The following is a 20000-nucleotide window of genomic DNA, read 5'->3' on the forward strand; positions in this document are numbered from 1 at the left end:
CAATTAAAATCACTTCGGGTCACTTTTCCAAATTCCCCCCAGTAAAAGGACTAAACAAAATATTACACATTTATATCCATCACATTAATTTCTATACGCAGCTGGTGTTTCAATTCAGGCCTACACAGCAGGATCTGGCAGGGTGCTGGGATGAAATTGGTCAGGGGGGCAGATTTTTTACAACATTTTTGCAAAATGCTCGCACTGTACAGCCCTGCACAGGAGGGCCTAACAATTTCAAGAATGCGTTTCAGACGGACGGACAGACAGACAGACCGACAGACTGGCAGACCGACGGACGGACATACCCTCTTATAGAGATGCTAGGACGCATCTAAAAAGGATAGAGCAGGTGTGTCAAACTCATTTTGGTCCGGGGGCCGCATACAACCCATGAGGACCTCAAGCGGACCTCAAGCGGACCGCATTAGTAACATTGTCGCCAAAAAAAACATAAAGCAGAGGGTTAGTTTTCAATACTATCGCATTATCTTTTCAGCATGTTTTAAAAGTGTGTCGAATATGTAGAAAACAATGCAATACTGATAATCCTGTGCAAAATTTCATTGATTTCATTCATTCATTGACAACTGTCAATTAATAAAATAGTGGACTGTTCATGTTGGCGGGGGGTCTGGGGGTCTTCCCCCAGAACATTTTGTATTTCTTAGATGTAATTTCCTGCATTTTAACGCATTTTAATGTCCCGTTTCCCGTTTGAGCTCAATACGAACCAATACAAATACAGTTATATTTATTATTTAATTAAAACCAATACCAATACAATACGAATAAGAAGTATTAACATTTGACATCTATATATGAGGTCTATGTATGAGCTTTATCAAATGCCTGTCACAGTACAAATTCACCATTTATACTAGAAGTCTGATGTGCACTTTACTACAAATACAGTGTAAGAGAGAGAGAGGACCATTGGGTTAATGTCATGCAGGTCTCGATTCTGACCCCAGTGGCGTAATTGCGGATTTCGTTTTTTTTTTCTAAACATCCGGGCCGGATCGAACCTTCTGGTGGGCCGGATGCGGCCCGCGGGCCGTATGTTTGACACCCCTGGGATAGAGCCTTGAGAGAAGAAGGTTTAGAGGTCGCCAGGCTTGATTCTCTTTTCCTATAGTCATAAGTATATTGTGTTCTTGCTAAAGAAACATAGGGAAAGGTGTATGGCCAACAGCATATTGTGAAACCCAACAACAACTATTGTGAAAAAGCATAGAATGTATATCACAGTTAGTAATATACAATCTATATGAAAAAGACCTTGTAGGCAGCTGTACTGCATCGCTGCCTGGCGGAAACCTTATATCTCCACTAATTCATTATTTATCAAATTATTTCTAAAGTTGTGATAGGCCACCGCTCATCTGTTTTGAAGGTGCAGGATTCAGTAAAAAAAAATCTGTATGAAAAGAAGACAATCCGCACACTTCAGGTCTATTTTTGTGCAAAGAAGCTTTATTTGACTTGCAAGCTTTCCGTCTGTTTGTAAGCACTCTGCCTGATGAAGTATCTAAGGACCGGAAGCTTGCAAGTCAAGTAAAGCTTCTTTGCACAAAAATAGACCTGAAGTGTGCGGATTGTCTTCTTTTTATCAAATTATTTAAAAATATATAAACTATTCCAATTGGTCAGTTTCCATGAGTATATGAGTGAGTTTTATGAAAGATTTAAAATCCTCTTTTAGTGATGAAATGTTTATTTATTTAGAAAGTAGTGGGCTTGAAAAAAAAAAAAAAACAGAAAGCGGAGATCCAAGGTTTCTGGCGGTCAGTGAGGATTTGTTGTGCTTGGTCTGTTCAGAGGAGGTGCACCTGGTTCCTGATGTTATGAGCCAAAACCTTGAGTGGAGTGAATTGTGGGGCAGCCAAGGCCTTCATGTGGGGCAGCCAAGGCCTTCTGGTTAGGGTGATGGGGTTTAGATCACGGTTGCATGGACCTGATGACATCTACGTTGTCATTGTGGACAGAAAAAAGTGTTTTTTGGCTCACATTGAAAATCATCTTTCCAGTTCCTGAATCAGTAGTAGTGTAGCAGAGAGAGCCGATTGCAGCATTGCTGAATAGAGGAGGTGGAGCTGAGGAAGCCTAGTGCAGTATTGCTGAGAAGAGGAGGTGGAGCTGAGGAGGTGCAGTTGATGAGAGGAGGTGGAGTTGAGGAGGTGGAGCTGAGGAGGTGCAGTTGATGAGAGGAGGTGGAGTTGAGGACATGGAGATGAGGATAAGAGGTGGAGTTGAGGAGGTGGAGATGAGGAGAGGAGGTGGAGCTGAGGAGGTGGAGATGAGGAAGCCTAGTGTAGTATTAGGCTTATTTGACTTTATTGCAAGCGGTTGATGTTGACGAAGCACGTGAGCGAGAACTTGTTGTCACGATGTGGGTGGTATTAAATACACCGCATTTAAAGTCGGACACAAATATGCAGGAGAGGATGAGCTCGCACCAGTTTGATCTACTAATGTGTGAGGTGTGGGGGGACAAGTGGAGAGGAGGAGCTGAAGTGGGGAGCAGTCCAAACTTGTGTAGGGGTGTGCGACAAGGCTCCCAGAGCCATACAGAGGGAGAGTCGGGCAATCTCCACTGTGTCCTAGGGCCGACTTCCGCATTAGCAAAATTAGCTGTTTTAGCGTCTTGGAACTGCTTAGCATTGCGAATGTTAGTGCCTAGAAGTGGGCGTAGCACACAGCAAATGCAATGCGCTGCAGTGCAGGGAATATGACAAGACTCGCTATTCGTAGTAATAACTTACAGCATGTGACATGTCACCTCGTCGACGCAACATGACTGAAATTTAGTAAGTTGGACCGGAAATCTAACCATCATGCACCATTATCATCCAGAGTGCATTGCTGTCTGCATGCGCATACAGACGTTGATGGTAAATCGAATAAGCTTAATGCAGAGGAGAGGAGGTGAACCTGAGGAATAGTGTAGTATTGCTGGGGAAAGGAGGTGGATCTGAACTCTGTGCGGGGATCTGGCCCCTATTTAATCTGTACATGGTTAATAGTTGGCCTCTATTTAATCTGTGCATGGTTAATAGTTTTAGGGTTAGAACCAATTAAGTCTGGTTTGGTGTCAAAGGTCAATTATATCATCTTAAACATGGTGGTTATGTGCACTGCAACTGTTTAGAGTCCTGTATTCTTACAGAAGGGAAAGCGAGAACACACGCTGTTTAATGGCATGCTCATGGCATTCAGCTTTCTTTTTTCATAAATTAAAATTAACTAATGTATGCAAAAAGCTGTTTTATGTAAGTGCCTATCTCACGCCTTAATGCTGAAATTCAGGCTTTTTTGACATTTAAAATCCCTTTATTGAACCATTACATGGTCCAGGCGTCCACTGCAATTAAGATTAGGCCTTGTGTTTCTGTTAACGTGACCTTTCCACTGTCTTTGTTGTTGGAAGTCATTAACGTAATGTCCATTGCATATAAATGAAGCCGCCTTGCATGATCTAATCTTTATACCCAAAGGGTTACACAAGCCTGACCTTGATTAAGTCTATACACAAAATGGAAAAAAAGAGAAGCGCCTCATCATCAGAGCTGGAGCTACACGAAAGCAGAGTATGCAAAGTGCTAATAGGGCACAAACCAGTGCTTGAATAAGTCTATACACAAAATTGTAAATGGTATTCATCATATGGCGGGGCACGGAGGGCATTTGCCCCTGGGCCCAGGGCCCTCCTGTATTGGAGTTGGGGGCCCTATTTTGTCTATGACTGGCGGTTTGGGGGCCCTATCAGTGTTTCGCCATGGGGCCATACGTACAATAGTTCCGCCACTGCATACAGCTATGTGCCTGAGGGTTTCAAGACATTAGTGCTTTCCAAGTTCATGATTTCCCTATTCAGTGTGTTGACAGTAGGGAGGCCGCCGCTAAGGTTGTCCTAAAAAGCTGCTCAGTACACCTCAGCCCCAGGTAATGACAGCTCGGCTGGTGGCCACGGTGCAGTGCATCAAAGAAAAGGTGCAGAGGTTGAGGTTGGAGTTGGGTGGAACAGGTGGAGGTTGGGTGGTGGAGGTGCAGGGGTTGGGTGGTGTTGGAATTGGATTGTGCAAGTGGGGGTGGTTGGGTGGTGTTGGGGTTGGATGGTGCTAATGGGGGTTCTGGGATTGGGGTGTTTGGGGTTGCTGGTGGGAGTTTTATGGTGCAGGGGTGCAGGTTTGGGGTTGGGTGGTGCAGGAAATTGTGTTGGGTCAGAGAGTGGATACTTACTCTTAGAATCTCTGGTTGGGTCAGAGAGACTCGATACATAGTCTTAGAATCTCTGGTTTGGTGGGGCTGGAAAAGTGAGGTGAAGGGTCCATTCACCATGGTGATGAAATGGTGAGGTTGCTAGGTTCCCTGATGTACCGGTATTTAATGGTAAGGTTGCTATGGTGCCCTTATGTATTTAATGGTGAGGTTGCTAGTAGACAAAATGGTTTGGTGCGCGTTTGGAAAGGGGGGGCCATTTAGCAAGCTGGCTTTTACTGTACTGACTTTATCTGTGGACTGGAGCAATTTGGTGTGTGTGTGTGTGTGTGTGTGTGTGTGTGTGTGTGTGTGTGTGTGTGTGTGTGTGTGTGTGTGTGTGTGTGTGTGTGTGTGTGTGTGTGTGTGTGTGTGTGTGTGTGTAAAATGGTATGAACATACTTTTTTTGCTTTGAGAATTTGAGATTCACTGGCCAGGGCTTTTAATCAAGAGTAAAGTTAATTGTGCTCTTCTCTCTATCTCCTACCCCCAAACATACTCAGAACTTTAGAAGTAGGATGAAGGGAACATGAGGGTTCACAGCAGCTTTTTCCAGTGGGCAAGAATAGGCTTCTTCTGTGTTACAATGACATGAACACTTTATCTATCTATCTATCTATCTATCTATCTATCTATCTATCTATCTATCTATCTATCTATCTATCTATCTATCTATCTATCTATCTATCTATCTGTCTGTCTGTCTGTCTGTCTGTCTGTCTGTCTGTCTGTCTGTCTGTCTGTCTGTCTGTCTGTCTGTCTGTCTGTCTGTCTGTCTGTCTGTCTGTCTGTCTATCTATCTGTCTATCTATCTATCTATCTGTCTATATCTATATAAACACCGATAGAGGCTTAGGCGCTGGGCCCTCAGGTGTCAAAAAGTGCCCGGGCCCTTTTCAGATCCCAGTCCAGCCCTGGAAGGCGGAGATAATCGCTTCTCATAATTTCAACCGCCTACAAATCATCTATCTGCTTCTCCCCATAAAACTCGTCACTCCATCCCAACTCAAAGTTACTCCTCTTCGCTTTTAAAAGAAGCGAAGGCATTTTTAGGTCTCAAAAAATGAAACGACCGCTTGTATGGCTTGTTTGATGATATTAAATCACCTGGCATTTTGGGTGCGTTCTTCTATTATAACTTTGACGCAGACGAAATAACAACAATGCTGCGCAACGCAACTGCTGGTATTTCCGAAAGCTGTGTAGCTGTCTCTGGCGGGCCACGGGAAGGTTGCACTATGCATACAATAAATCCATGAATAGTTTGAAGTAAAAACTGCCACTACTGCGAGGAACAGCCCCATGCATGTGTGTATAGGCCTATGTTGAAGAGAGCTACCCAACGCGGTTGAGAATATAGGGTTGGTCCTCCGCAAAAGATCAATCCACAAAGAATTGGATCGATATCGGATTTTTCCAACGTGAATCGATATTGGATCGTGGATCGATTTTTTTTTTTTTTAACACAGGCCTAGTTGCTAGGGTGCCCTGATGTACAATATTCTCACTTCTTTGCCCCTTGGGTGTCTCAGGGAAAATTCTACAGGAGGAAAAGCCATCAAAAAGTAGCAGGCAATAACAAACTAGAGAAATGAAGGATAGAAAAAATACAGTAAAGGAGGGGAACGAAAGGGAGAGGGGGATAGAGGGAAAAAAGCAGTCCCTTGCTGTGTTCTCTCTCTCTCTTTCTCTCTGTCTCTGACTCTCTCTTTTTCTCCGTCTCTCTCTCTCTTTCTTTCTCTCTCTCTCCCTCCCTCCCTCTCTCTCTCTCTCTCTCTCTCTCCCTCTCTCTCCCTCCCTCTCTTTCTCTCTCCTGATGTGACTGCGTGGCAGCACAGCAATGCAGCAATTCCAGGTGTAGACACTAGCAGGCCCTTCTCTGTCTCTCAGCAGGCCGCTGCTGGGTGGTTAAGGAAAACAACGACCTGCATTATAGTCTGGAGGAGAAAAGGGGAGAGAGAGAGAGAGAGAGAGAGAGAGAGAGAGAGAGAGAGAGAGAGAGAGAGAGGATGAGGAGAAAAGGAAGTGTGGGGCGAGGAGCAGTGGAGGAGGGGTGGAGAACAGGTGGAGAAGAGGAGGAGGAGAGGAGAAAGAGATTAGAAGAGGAGGCATGGGGCGAGGTAGGGAAGAGGAGGAGGAGAGAAGGAAAAGGAGAGGCGTGGAAAGAGAGAGGAGGAGAGGAGGAAAAGAGGAGGCGTGGGGCGAGAAAGTTATAGCCGCAATATCACGCAGAGACACAGCAGCACAACCCATTAGAATCTCAACACCACTTTCCTCTCCATCACTTTCCTCAACACCACATTTTGCCTCTTTTTCTTCTTCTTAGAGCAAATAATTGTCCGAAAGGACTTTAATGACTTATTTTCAACTCTAAAAGATCTGAAAATTCCATCCTTCATCAGCGAGCCAATACCAGCACCCTGCTATCGCGACTTTGCGTTCTCCAGATTAAATTCTTTAAACACATGGCTGTCAAGGACATGCAGATCCAACGGTATCAGCTTTGTTGACAACTTCGACCGTTTCTGGAGACGCTCTGTACTCTTAAAAAAAAACAGTGCAGAACTGAGTTGGACCGGCGCCAAAGTGTTGACAGACCAGTTTGTTTACAGCATTGAGACCTTGGGCGCTGATAAGCGACCTGTATCTGTATCCACTCAGACACATGGGCATTTCAACAAGCCCTCTGTCCCTGCTAGTGTGCAAACTGAGCCACAGACTGGCGAAAGCACACACACACAGATGACGTAGCTGCTCATGTGGAAAGAAACGACATGACTGACCCACCAACACACAGAACTCGCCACAAACTGAACCAGCTTTCGGAACAGCTGGAAGACCTGTCACAGAAACTGGCAGCAAACCGCTCGCCGGAGATCAAGTGTTCACCTCCTTGTCGGACTGGCAAAGTGCCATCGGCATCACCAATTCCACCTCCCAGGTCTGCCAAAAAGCGACTGTCAACACAGGAAATAGGAAATGTGGTTTCCTCAAAACCAAACTCACCCCCCAGATGTGGCGAAACGCAGCCACCAGCATCAAGCCCTGGCAACGGCGACAAAATGCAATCACCAATGGAATCACAACCTTCCCGGAACGACGAAACATCATCTCCATCTCCCAGACTGAGATTTCCAGCAACTATGGCGAGACTACTCCCCTTTGCCAGATCTACCTTTTCTACCCCCAGACATTCCTACCAAGCCTCCTATGCGGATATTTCTCAAGGTCAACCTCATTATACCCCAAAATCTGAAAGAATACTTCCATCCACGACTGCACCCAAAAAAGGCAGAGCCCCACCACCACCTGTCTGTGCTCTGGAGTACAATAGTATCAGTGATGATGACCTTGTTGAAAGCACAGTCTGATATCAACTGGGTCCCTACCCACATAGTAACAGTGGTTTTGAAAATAAGCAGATAAGGGGACCCGTGGACAATCTTATTCCAGTTCTAACAACCAAGCAAAGCCTCTTGAGGACACGTAGGCCTATACATTACCCCAAGAAGGCAAACATGGAATATCTCAGTGCTGTCCCAAAAAAACTCACTCAAAATACCACAGTGGAAATGCCTCCAATGCTCAATGTTAAATTAGCTTTACAGAATGCCAGGTCTCTAAGGAACAAGCCTTTTATTGTCAATGAGTTTATCTGTACCCACAACCTTGATTTTTTATTTTTAACTGAAACATGGCTGGAAAAATCCACTAGTTCTATCACACTTATAGAAGCAACCCCGCCTCACTTTCATTTCATTAGTACAGAAAGGCAGAATAAACAGGGAGGGGGGATAGCAATTATTTTCAAGGCACTGTTTCAATGTCAAAAGACAGCACTAGGTGAATTTTCATCTTTTGAATACTTAGCTACAGTTCTAAAATGTTCTTCCGACATACTGTTATTAACGATCTACAGACCTCCAAGACTTTCTGCACCACTCTTCTTAGAGGAATTTGGTGAGCTGTTGTCGAATGTTTGTGTGGACTATGATAGCCTTTTTATAACAGGCGACTTCAATTTTCACGTAAACGACTTAGAGAATGTCTATGCTAAGGAATTTTTAAGTCTTATTGACATTTTTAGCCTTACACAGCATGTAACAGGACCAACACACAACCAAGGTCACACTCTAGACCTAATAATAACAAAAGGCCTCAATGCTTGTGCTAGTGTCAAAGACTATGGCTTTTCTGACCATTACTGCATTTTTTCTGATGTTTCTATGTACCCTCATGTTCAAAGGGAATCTGTTACAGTCAAAAAACGTATAATCAACTGTGAGACAGCCTCACTCTTTCAGCAAGCACTTTCAGAGATCCAAAGTCAAACTTCAGAGAATGCTGATGATCTCATGGTTAATTTTAATGCAAGGATGACCCATATTATGGATGTTATTGCCCCCGAAAAAATCAAAACAGTGGGACATAAAAAAGCCCCTTGGAGAATGAATCCCACAGTTATATTGCTAAAGCAAGAATGCAGGAGGGCTGAAAGACAGTGGCGTAAATCCAAACTTGAAGTCCACTACCAAATCTATAAACACACACTCTCGAAATACAACCAAGAAATTTCTAAAGCTAGACAATCTTTTTTCTCTGACATAATTAACAGAAATATTAATAATGCACGCGTCCTGTTTGGCACTGTGGAAAAGCTAGCAAGGCCCCCAAATCAAATGCCCTCTGAGTTCCTCTCAGTCAGCAAATGCAATGAGTTTGCATCCTTTTTCAAAGGTAAGATTGAAAAAATACGTACAAACATACTCACACATGTGCAACCGACCCAAGATTCGGACCAACTTGTTACGGTGAAGTTAAATCCTAACCTCATGAGAAATTTTAATTTAGTTGATGTGGACATTCTTAATAGAACGGTACAAAGTCTTAGCTCCTCTACATCTGACTTAGATATTCTACCAACAGCCTTCTTCAAATCCATCTTACACCTAATATCACCAGATGTACTTCAGATCATCAACACCTCACTACAAACAGGCATATTCCCAGGCTGTCTGAAAGAAGCAGTTGTGAAACCCTTACTGAAAAAGAACAACCTGGATGCACTGGTACTAAACAACTATAGGCCCATATCCAATCTACCATTTATGGGTAAAATAATAGAGAAAATTGTTTTAACCAATTAACTGCCTTTTTAATGTCTAATAGCTATTTTGATAAGTTTCAATCTGGTTTCCGTGCCTACCACAGCACTGAAACAGCTCTTATCAAAGTTATGAATGACATAAGATTGAATTCTGATGCTGGCAAATCATCCGTCTTGGTACTTCTTGATTTGAGTGCTGCTTTCGACACAGTTAATCATTCTATACTACTACATAGACTGGAACACTGGGTTGGCTTTACGGGCATAGTGATCGACTGGTTAAAATCGTACTTACAACAAAGAAGTTTTTTTGTCGCCATTGGAAGACATACTTCATCACCAATGTCTCTGGATTGTGGGGTCCCCCAGGGCTCCATTCTGGGACCACTACTGTTCAATCTGTATATGTTGCCACTGGGACACATTATCGAGAATAACTCCATAAATTACCATAGCTATGCGGATGATACCCAGCTCTACTTATCTATGTCCCCCAATGACTACACCCCCCTTGAATCACTCTATCATTGCATGGACCAAATTAACAAATGGATGTCTCACAATTTCCTCCAGCTGAACACAGAAAAAACTGAATTAATTATATTTGGGAAAAGAGAGGAGAGACAAAAGATTGCTACTATCCTTGAAACGAAGGGACTGAAACCAAGGGAAACAGTTAAAAATCTTGGGGTCCTCATTGACAGTGACCTAAATTTCAACAGTCACATGAAAGCTATTACTAAGTCTGCATTTTATCACATAAAAAACGTCTCTAAATTTAGGGGCCTGATGTCTAAACATGATCTGGAGAAGCTAATACATGCCTTCATTTCTAGTAAAGTCGATTACTGTAACAGTCTGTTTACTGGCCTCCCAAATAAGACCATTAAACAGCTTCAACTGGTACAAAATGCAGCTGCAAGGGTTCTTACAAAGACAAGGAAGTTTGACCACATTACTCCAATTTTAAGATCGCTGCATTGGCTCCCAGTAAGCTACAGAATTGATTTTAAGGCAATGCTACTTGTATTTAAATCATTAAATGGAATGGGACCCACATATCTACTGGATATGTTTCAGCTGTATGCACCGGCCAGGTCACTAAGGTCAACGGAGAAGAATTTGCTGGTGATTCCAAAAGTCAAAACAAAATGTGGAGAGGCAGCCTTTAGCTTCTATGCTTCAAAGCTTTGGAACCAGCTTCCAGATGACGTAAAAAATGCACCCACTATTGATAGCTTTAAATCTAGACTCAAGACAAAGCTGTTCTCAGATGCTTTCTTAAATTATTGAATAAAAAGACGGTAAAATAAGAGAAGTAAATTAGTAAAATAAGAATTGTTTTTCAAGGTTTTATGTTTATTTATGTTTTATTTTATTATTATTTTTACCTTATGTTTTATCTTAATGTTTTAAATGTTTTTTTGACTCTAATTCATTTCCCTGTTTTCCTTTCATTTACATTTGTTAACTTTGTGAAGCACATTGAGTTGCACCTGTGTATGAAATGCGCTATATAAATAAACTTGCCTTGCCTTGCCTTGCCTTCTTTCCCTTTAAAATGTCCTTTTCCATGTTATGATTGTTTCTTACTGTGCTTGTCTCCCCCTCTCCTCCCTTTTCTAGTCCCCCTTTTTTCTGTCTTTCTCTCCCATTTTATGATTGTTTCTCACTGTGATTCTCCCCCCTCTCCTCCCTTTTCTACGCAGGGGAGATCTGTGCCTTTAAGATCCACGGGCAAGAGGCCCCGTTCGAGGCGGTGGTTCTGAACCGGACGTCGGGGGAGGGGGTTCTGCGGGCCAGGAGCCCCATCGACTGTGAGGTCCAGAAGGAGTACACCTTCATCATCCAGGCGTACGACTGCGGAGCGGGGCCTACTGGTGTGGGGTGGAAGAAGTCACACAAGTGAGTTACCCTAGCTGTTACATATATATACACACCTATATACATGCTTTCCCACACCTTCATCATCCAGGAAGAAGTCGCACAAGTGAGTTACCCTAGCTGTTATACCGTATTTATATACATACTTATAGTACATGCTGTCCCACACCATCATCATCCAGGCGTAGGACTGTGGAGCGGGCCCCACTGGTGAGGGTGGAAGAAGTCACACGTGAGTTACCATAGCTGTGGCCTCATGAGTAGCCTCTTACAGCAGATGGGATGGTCGATGGGCCTAATACATTTTTTAGATGTATGATGTTCATTATGTCTACCTGTTATAGGAAAACGTAGGTCTTTTATTTACTCCAGACATGTAAAAGTATTATGTTTTATGTTTCAACAGTGTAGGTTGGTATAGCTTATATACTCTGACCAACTGACCAATTGCACTGATTTATATTTTTTGTAAATAATTAAATAATAATGATTAAGAATAGCAACAATATCTAAGGGAAAATTGCCGACACGGTGTGCGTATAACAGGAAAAATAATGCACACCTAGGTGGTGATAAGGCCACGACGCGAAGCGGAGTGAATTATTTTTCCTGTTATACGCACATCGTGAAGTCAATTATGTCGCTTATACCACGGCTGCCACACTGTCTGAAATTTATTTTAGGAATTATTTCGATGCTTTAATGGCTAAAACAAAGGTTATCTGTAGAACTACTTCCCTCCGCCACAAGAAGCTTCTTTTCATAACTTTCTGGCGAACTGCCGTTACTAATTCTAAATTGAAGGTTGCTATGGCCAATACACCGTTGTTAGTTCTATTGCACTCGGTTGTCAAGTCAAGAACCAGTCGTTAATTCTATCGCATTTGGTTGTCAAATCAGTCGCCCCAATGTTCTAACAGTCTGATATAGGCACGTCTGACTTGCCCACTAGATTATGCTGTAGTTGGCATGATGATTACTACAAATTTACAGATCTCAATAGATTAAAAAAAAAAATACCTTACACACCTTGCCGGAATTCTAAATGCTCCGCCTAGCCATTAACTTCATCAAAACAGGCACCTCGTCAATCTGTTCTCCTCCCATGGGAAACTCCCTTTGATTTATTTTCCACTGTGCTCCCTTATTGATCCGAAAATATCCCTTACTTTGCATATAAATTAGGCTACTCTCTCAACTGATTAACGCTACACAGGAAACCACTCTCCTCTCGTGGGGAAGAAGCGCCCACGTGAAACGGGCAAATTATTCAAAAGAATTTTCTCATTTTGCGTGGGGAATCTCTCTCTAAAACTCCAAACTGCCGTGGTATAATCAGTATATAGCTGGAAGAAGACACACAAGTGAGTCATCAGCTGGAGAGGCTGATTTGGATGATTTCAGAGCCTCTGCCAGATACTGTAGGCCATGCGTTCCCAGGGCTTTTCTCATAGGAGTCCATGTTATTGGCTAGCTTGGAGATATAATTTGCACTGCCGTACTCAGAGAACGGTTTGTAGCTCCCGAGGTACAAAAAAGCAAAAAGTCTGGGATTAGGTCCGGTCTGCTTTCACACCTCCAAAAGGTCCGCACCAGGGTTCGTTTGATCCGGACTGAGTCCGACCTTTCAGCTCGGTCTCGGTCCGCTTGTTTGGTCCGGACCAGGATTCGCTGGTTTGTATTCAGACCTTCCACAAAGGTCCGAACCACTGAAAATCTGGTCCGTTTGGTCCTTTGGTCCGGACCAAACGTGGTAGGTGTGAATACACCCTAAGCTTATTTCCAAAAATGGGACATTATCACTTTATTATTGGTGTCAGATTCACACAAATGCAGTTCTGTGGTTCTACCTTGCTAAAAAACAGGCACACCAAGTATGATTGAAATCTGTGTCAGTCTGGTCCCAAAGTGCCTGATTTCAGTATTTTTCCAATTAAGTAGCACAAGGTTCTCAGTCTCAAGACATTGTATTGTTTTCAAATTGGCAGACGCTTACAGCCAAGGACATATTCATAGCATATAACTAAATATAACGCAGATACAAAGTGCACAGGAAATATACAGAACAATAGGTGTAGATGCTAAGTAGTTATTTTTCATTTAATTATTTTCTTACTTTTATCATTCTTAGCACTTAAGCAAAGTGTTAAGTGGAGTACACACACACACACAAACACACACACACACACACACACACACACACACACACACACACACACACACACACACACACACACACACACACACACACACACACACACACACACAGACACAGACACACACACACGCCATAGTCTCACTGTCTTTTTAAGGAGTGAGGTATTATGGCATTAAGAGTATGCTTTGGTATTTCAATGTCGTGCTATTGCATTTACGGTAGAAGTATGCAGTATTTGAGTGTGGTGCTATAGTGTTTAGGGGTAGGCTGGTATTTGAGTGTGGTGCTATAGTGTTTAGGAGTAGGCTATGGTATTTGAGAGTGGTATTATAGTATTCAGGAGTAGGCTATGGTACAAAGTATTTCAGTGTGGTGTTATAGTATTTGATTGGTGCTGCTGCTACTGCCGCTGCACATTTTTGGAGCCATTATTGCTGTCATAGAGTGTTTGTCTAACACAGCTGGCTGTTTGCACAGTGAGGCTACACAGTAAACTACATAAAATCTGCTGCAGAAATTTGGCTTTTTAGGTTCTATTTATTTGTTCTGAGGGGAGCTGGTGATGAATTATTCAATAAGATGTAAAGCGGATCGTTTTAGCTGCACGAGGTGCTAGTGATGCTGTTAGAGTGTCTAAGCAGCTTGGAGAACACGGCCCGAACTCTGGCGAATACTAATACCACTAATACGAATTACTAATATTACTGATAAACAATTATAAACACATCCTCAAGACTGCCAAGAACACATCTGGCGATTAGACAATACTAATTAATAGTAATGATTCATAATTTATTAGTAATGATAATGAATAATAAACAATAATAAACACGCCCTCAAGACTGCCAAGAACACATCTGAGAATTGTTTTGGTGTGCAGTATCTCTGTTTCCTCAGCAACAGCTTTTAAAAATTGATTTACAAATGTGTATTTTGTTTGTATTTCATCTGCAGTCTCATATCTTCTTTGCAAGACATGATGGTAACAAGTTTAAATTACATTTGAACATCATAGCAGTAGACATAGTGCTGAAGGGGACGTCTGCCCTCCCTGCTCTCTCTCTGTGCTTTTCTGGATTTGGCCTTTTCATAGCAGACCCCTGCACAGTGCAGAGACAGCCACAGCCAGCCAGAGAGAGATGCGGCCAACAGCCAACAGCAATCAGCAGTCTGTAGTCCGCACACGCTATGCAGTGTCGGATTTAGATGGCCCGGGCCCCTATGCAGTGTCGGATTTAGATGGCCTGGGGCCCCTCTGCAGTGTCGGATTAAGATGGCCTGGGGCCCCTATGCAGTGTCGGATTTAGATGGCCTGGGGCCCCTATGCAGTGTCGGATTAAGATGGCCTGGGGCCCATAGGCAGGGTTGCTGATAGCTTTGGCTGGGCTCAGAAAAAAAAGTAATCCGAAAGGGTCCCCTTCCCAATATGTACAATGTAATAGGGACCCAATTCCGGGCCCCCTATCTACATGGGCACGGGGCAACATACCCGTTTACTGCTTTAATAGCATTGAGTCTTGTAATATTAATCCATATTATACCATAGCACTACATGATAACCAGGGCTGTAGTGGTCAAATTAGAGGTGGGTAAACTATGAATTTTTTGATCAGACAGACCGTGACGCGACGCGACACAGCACAAAGCAACGCAAGGTGTCGCGAATCTGTATTGCTGTCCTGACCATATTCCATGACGTTATCAGTTAAAGTCATATTAAATCAATGACAGTCAACAAAGTAGTGTAGTGTGTTTCAACAGTAAAGAAAAGTATGTGTAGAGTAAGAACTATCTACAGTAGATATGGTGTGTGTGTGTGTGTGTGTGTGTGTGTGTGTGTGTGTGTGTGTGTGTGTGTGTGTGTGTGTGTGTGTGTGTGTGTGTGTGTGTGTGTGTGTCTCCTCTCGCACTACCTGTTTCTTCATCTACTATTTCAGGGGTGCCAGCCCAACCTTTTTTTTAACCGAGATCTACTTTTGAAGTTGATGGTCGGCCGTGGTCTACCAAGTCAAATCTAAGGATGTCAGTATGAAAATTTAAGATCACCATTTATTAATCAGCATTATTATGAACAAAATGTTTTTAGTAGGCTACTATGGGCATATCTTTTCAGGGTGTTTTTAAAGTGTGTTGAATAGCCTATGTGTTTGCAGCACTGATAGTATGCAGACATAATTTCAGTCCTAAACAAGTCCTAAACAACTGAAACAATTTCAAAATGATCAACATTTGGTATATAAAAGGAATATGTAGGCACATAGGCCCTATTTCTAAAATATGATGAAGCATTATCAAATGCCTTCAGTGGTACAAATTAAAAAGGGCTCAGAAATTCACCATTTCTTATGGGTAAATAGTAGGCTAGTTAAGTTCAATCTACTATGAGAGAGAGAGAGAGAGAGAGAGAGAGAGAGAGAGAGAGAGAGAGAGAGAGAGAGAGCTCTCATTGGATTGGTTAACACCACTGTTAAGAGTGAGGTTTTTTTCAGCTCTCTGGGACAGTAGCACAGAAAAGGCTTTCTATTGTGAGTTTGGCCAATCGTTTTTTCCACAACTGGAACAAGAAACAGCACAAATTGAAGTGACATTGACATAGACAACTACTAACATTTCCCTTACACGCGGCACACGATGTAAACGCAGTTAGCGATGATGCATGCGATTAGCGATTTGGACGAAGATCCTCGCATCTCGCCGCGTCATAACGCATCGTTGCGCACATGTTCTGTTACTCACCCGATGTTACATGTTTGCACACATGAACCAACGGCAATACCCCCACAGTGCCTAATGCTTTCCCCTCATTCTGTGTTACCCTGGGACTAATTATCTAACCAATACAGTACCAGCAGCTTGCTACATAGCCTACTGTTGAAAGACAGTTAGCCTATTTATAAAGCACATTTAACGACTCAGTATATTGATCTCTGTCAGTCTTACTTTGTACTTGAGGCCTTTTGCTGGCATCTGCGCAAGAGGAAGCACTGGATGGTCTCTTCAAATATCTCCTAATACTAATATCCATGATGATTAACTTTGAACAGTTAGGCAGGCAACTACACAACGTGAATGTGTTTACATATTCCCTGGATCCTGATTGGTTCTCTCCGCTGCAGCCGAAAGGCACTGATTGGAAGGTCACATACCCGAATACAGAGCAGATGAAAATGATTCCTACTAAAGCGTTAAGTATGTTCAACAATATTTTTTAAATGACACCAAATTTATTTTGGATTATTCCAACGGCAGATCACAAGGCGCAGGGAACATTGACGTGCGTAATTGCCATTAAGAGCTGCGTAAACGCTATTTAGAGGTGGGTAAACGCTATTTAGAGGTGGGTAAACGCTATTTCCTAAATTCCAGAGGTGCGTAAACGGCGTTTACGTGCGTTTACCCTCCACTACAGCCCTGATGACAACTAATGAAATGGTAGGTTTTGTTTTAGGTCAACTTTACAAATAGAACATTGGCATGTTTGGAGGCAAATGGGGCATACGTGGAATGAGGCATACAGTGTTGTCCATGTTTGTAAATCATTTCACAAACCCAGACATACACACATAATACACACACAAGCCCGCCCACCCACACACATACAAACACACACACACAGACATACAGACACAAACTCACGCGCACGCCTGTGCTCACGCTTGTTCTCTCTTTCTCGCACTACTCTTGCCGTTGCCCAATACTTATCCCTCAGTAGTTCTACATTGATGACCTATCAAGATGTTTGCAGAGTTTGCCGGAAGCTGTCTGTGCTCTTGACAGGCTGGACACAATGGAGGCTGAGGCAGCAGCATCTGGGAGATGAAGTGGAGAGCAGAGCAGAGTGGAGAGCAGCAGAGAAGTGCTGCTTCAGGGCCTGAGAAGGGGGAGAGAGGAGAGAGAGAGAGAGAGAGAGGGGGGGAGAGGGGGGGGGGGGCAGGGTGAAAGAGGTGTGAGAGAGAGAGAGAGAGAGAGAGAGAGAGAGAGAGAGAGAGGGAGAGAACAAGTAAGGGATGTTGGGATGGAGTGGGGGAAGAAAAAGAGGAATGGAGCTCTGCTTAGAGCGAGAGGAGGAGGAGGAGAGGAATGGAGCTCTGCTTGGAGAGAGAGGAGGAGGAGAGGAATGGAGCACTGCTTGGAGAGATGAGGAGGAGGAGAGGAATGGAGCACTGCTTGGAGAGAGAGGAGGAGGAGAGGAATGGAACACTGCTTGGAGAGAGGAGGAGGAGGAGGAGGAGAGGAATGGAGCACTGCTTGGAGAGAGAGGAGGAGGAGAGGAATGGAACACTGCTTGAGAGAGAGGAGGAGGAGAGGAATGGAACACTGCTTGAGAGAAAGGAGGAGGAGGAGAGGAATGGAGCTCTGCTTGTGATTTCACAGCTTGGGCCTCTCTGATAAATGACTCTTGACATAGAGGGAGGCAGAGGCAGAGGGATGAAGAGAGAGAGAGAGAGAGAGAGAGAGAGAGAGAGAGAGAGAGAGAGAGAGAGAGGGAAGAACAAAGAGAGACAGTGTGAGAGACCGTGGCAGATGGATGTCAGAGGGATGGAGAGAGAGAGAGACAGACGCAAAAAGGAAGAGAAAGGCTGGGAGAAGGAGATAAAGACAAAGCATGTTTAAGTATGTGAGTTTAGGAGTGCGTATGTGGCTGAGTGTGTGTGTGTGTGTGCGTACGTGAGTGCGTGTGTGCGTGCGTGTGTGGTTGGGTGTGTGTGTGCGTGCGTACGTGCATTCGTGTGTGTGTCCAATGTACATTTGGAATGGAATGTATGCACTCCTCTCTGTGAGGGGAACAGCATCCCTGCATGGATTTCTGAATACAAGTCTCATTACACCAATGACTTCAATTAGGAAGACACACGACAGATAGTGACAGTATTGGTTATCTTCAAAATAAGGTCATTAGGGGGAGAGAGAGACAGAGAGAGAGACAGAGAGAGATTATTGGGAATTTAGTTTGTGGAGTCTACCACTTCAAAGCTGTCACATTTGAGAACGCTGTTGTTGTTGTTGTCAAATCATGTATTTTGCTTGCTTGCCTGCTTGCATGAACAAAAAGTTGTTACTGAAGTATTGAAGTATCTTTCTCTACTAGAAGATGTTTGGCGATACTCTGCTGCAATGATGAGGTGATGAATGGTGGAGTAGCGGAGGGATAGTGATGGAGTGATACAGTGATGTAGAGACTAGAGAGGTGAAGTGATATAGGCCCAATCTCAATTCACCCCTTGGCCCTACCCCTTACCCCTCCCCTCCTTTTGTGTAGGGGTAGGGGTATCCCAATAGTCGTTAAGGCAGAGGGGTAGGAGTAAGAGGGAGGGCTTTGTAGCCCTCAAAAAGGAGGGGTTCGGACAGGCAGACTCTGTTTGGAGGGGTAAGGGGTAGGGCCAAGGGGTGAATTGAGATTGGGCCATAGTCACTTAACTTTGACATGTTTAAAGTGATGAGAAGATATGTAGAGAAGCTATGTAGAGATGTAGAGAGATTAAATGATTCCACATAACTTTAACTTGTTAACAGAGATAAGATGTACGATACGTAGGGAGGTGTAATGGTATAGTCACATAATACAATAATAATACAGTATACACAGAGGAGAGTCATTGTTTCTGACTATGCAGCACATAGGCTACTTTTTAACTCATAATACGTTTTATGTAAACGTATTCTTCTTAATGTGTTTTTTGTGCATTTATTTTCCTTTTTGTCTGTGTTTGTCTGTGTCTGTAACTATATGTATGCTGCCATTTTGACCAGGACTCCCTGGCAGAAGAGACTGTAGTCTCAATGGGACAATCCTGGCTAAATAAAGGATAAATAAATTAATTANTTTGACATGTTAACAGAGATGAGAAAATGTACAATACGTAGAGATGTAGAGAGGTGAAATGATAGTTGTCTATGCAGTGCTAAAATGTTAGCAGTGAGTGTGGTGCCGTGTCTACTAGGTCTGTATGTCATGTGATGGAGCAGTTGTGACCCAGTGGTTAAGGAGATGGGCTTTAGATCAGAGGGTTGCAGATTGAATCTCACCTTTCAAATTCCTATCTCACTCCGTGGTTAAAGTGCCCTTGAGCAAGGCACCTAACCCCACACTGCCCCAGGGACTGTAACCAATACCCTGTACGTAGCCCCTTAATGCGCGCCGTACCTCCAGTGGCACACTGTAATAGTCATTGAAATGTAACTGCCATAGCAGTACAATACCATGACACAACACAGGCCCTTTAGTAATGCACCATGACTTCGTCATTACCATACTGGTAACAACAAATGTATAAAGCCGCGTCTTAAGGGGTTAAAATAACTCTAAGTGGCTTTGGATAAAAGTGTCAGCCAAGTGTCATAAGTGTATAAGCAGAGATTCTTTAAGTATTAGAGATATGCCAACATAATAGGTTTCTATGGGCACCTAATGTGACCAGGTTCCGGTCTGCCTAAAGTGGCGTGTCATAATGCTCCTAGCATTGAATAGAACAGTCCTCAGGTCTGCCTAGGTCTGCCTAAAGGGGGATTTCCCCCCCAATAATAGAACCAGGAAACAATGGGCCAATGGAACCTCTCTCTCTCTACTCTCTCTGGTATAAGTGCTGGGT

General features: G+C 43.4%; 1 protein-coding gene across 1 annotated transcript in view; it reads left to right on the forward strand.

Moving 5' to 3' along the window:
• Positions 1-20000, forward strand: part of clstn2a (calsyntenin 2a) — a 335228-nt gene that overhangs the window by 177557 nt on the left and 137671 nt on the right. The window contains exon 3 of the mRNA XM_063219781.1: positions 11078-11273. Within this exon, the coding sequence (XP_063075851.1) occupies positions 11078-11273 (196 nt within the window). The remainder of the gene's footprint in view (positions 1-11077; positions 11274-20000) is intronic.

Source organism: Engraulis encrasicolus, chromosome 16 (genome assembly GCF_034702125.1).
Source record: "Engraulis encrasicolus isolate BLACKSEA-1 chromosome 16, IST_EnEncr_1.0, whole genome shotgun sequence".
Taxonomy (NCBI): domain Eukaryota; kingdom Metazoa; phylum Chordata; class Actinopteri; order Clupeiformes; family Engraulidae; genus Engraulis; species Engraulis encrasicolus.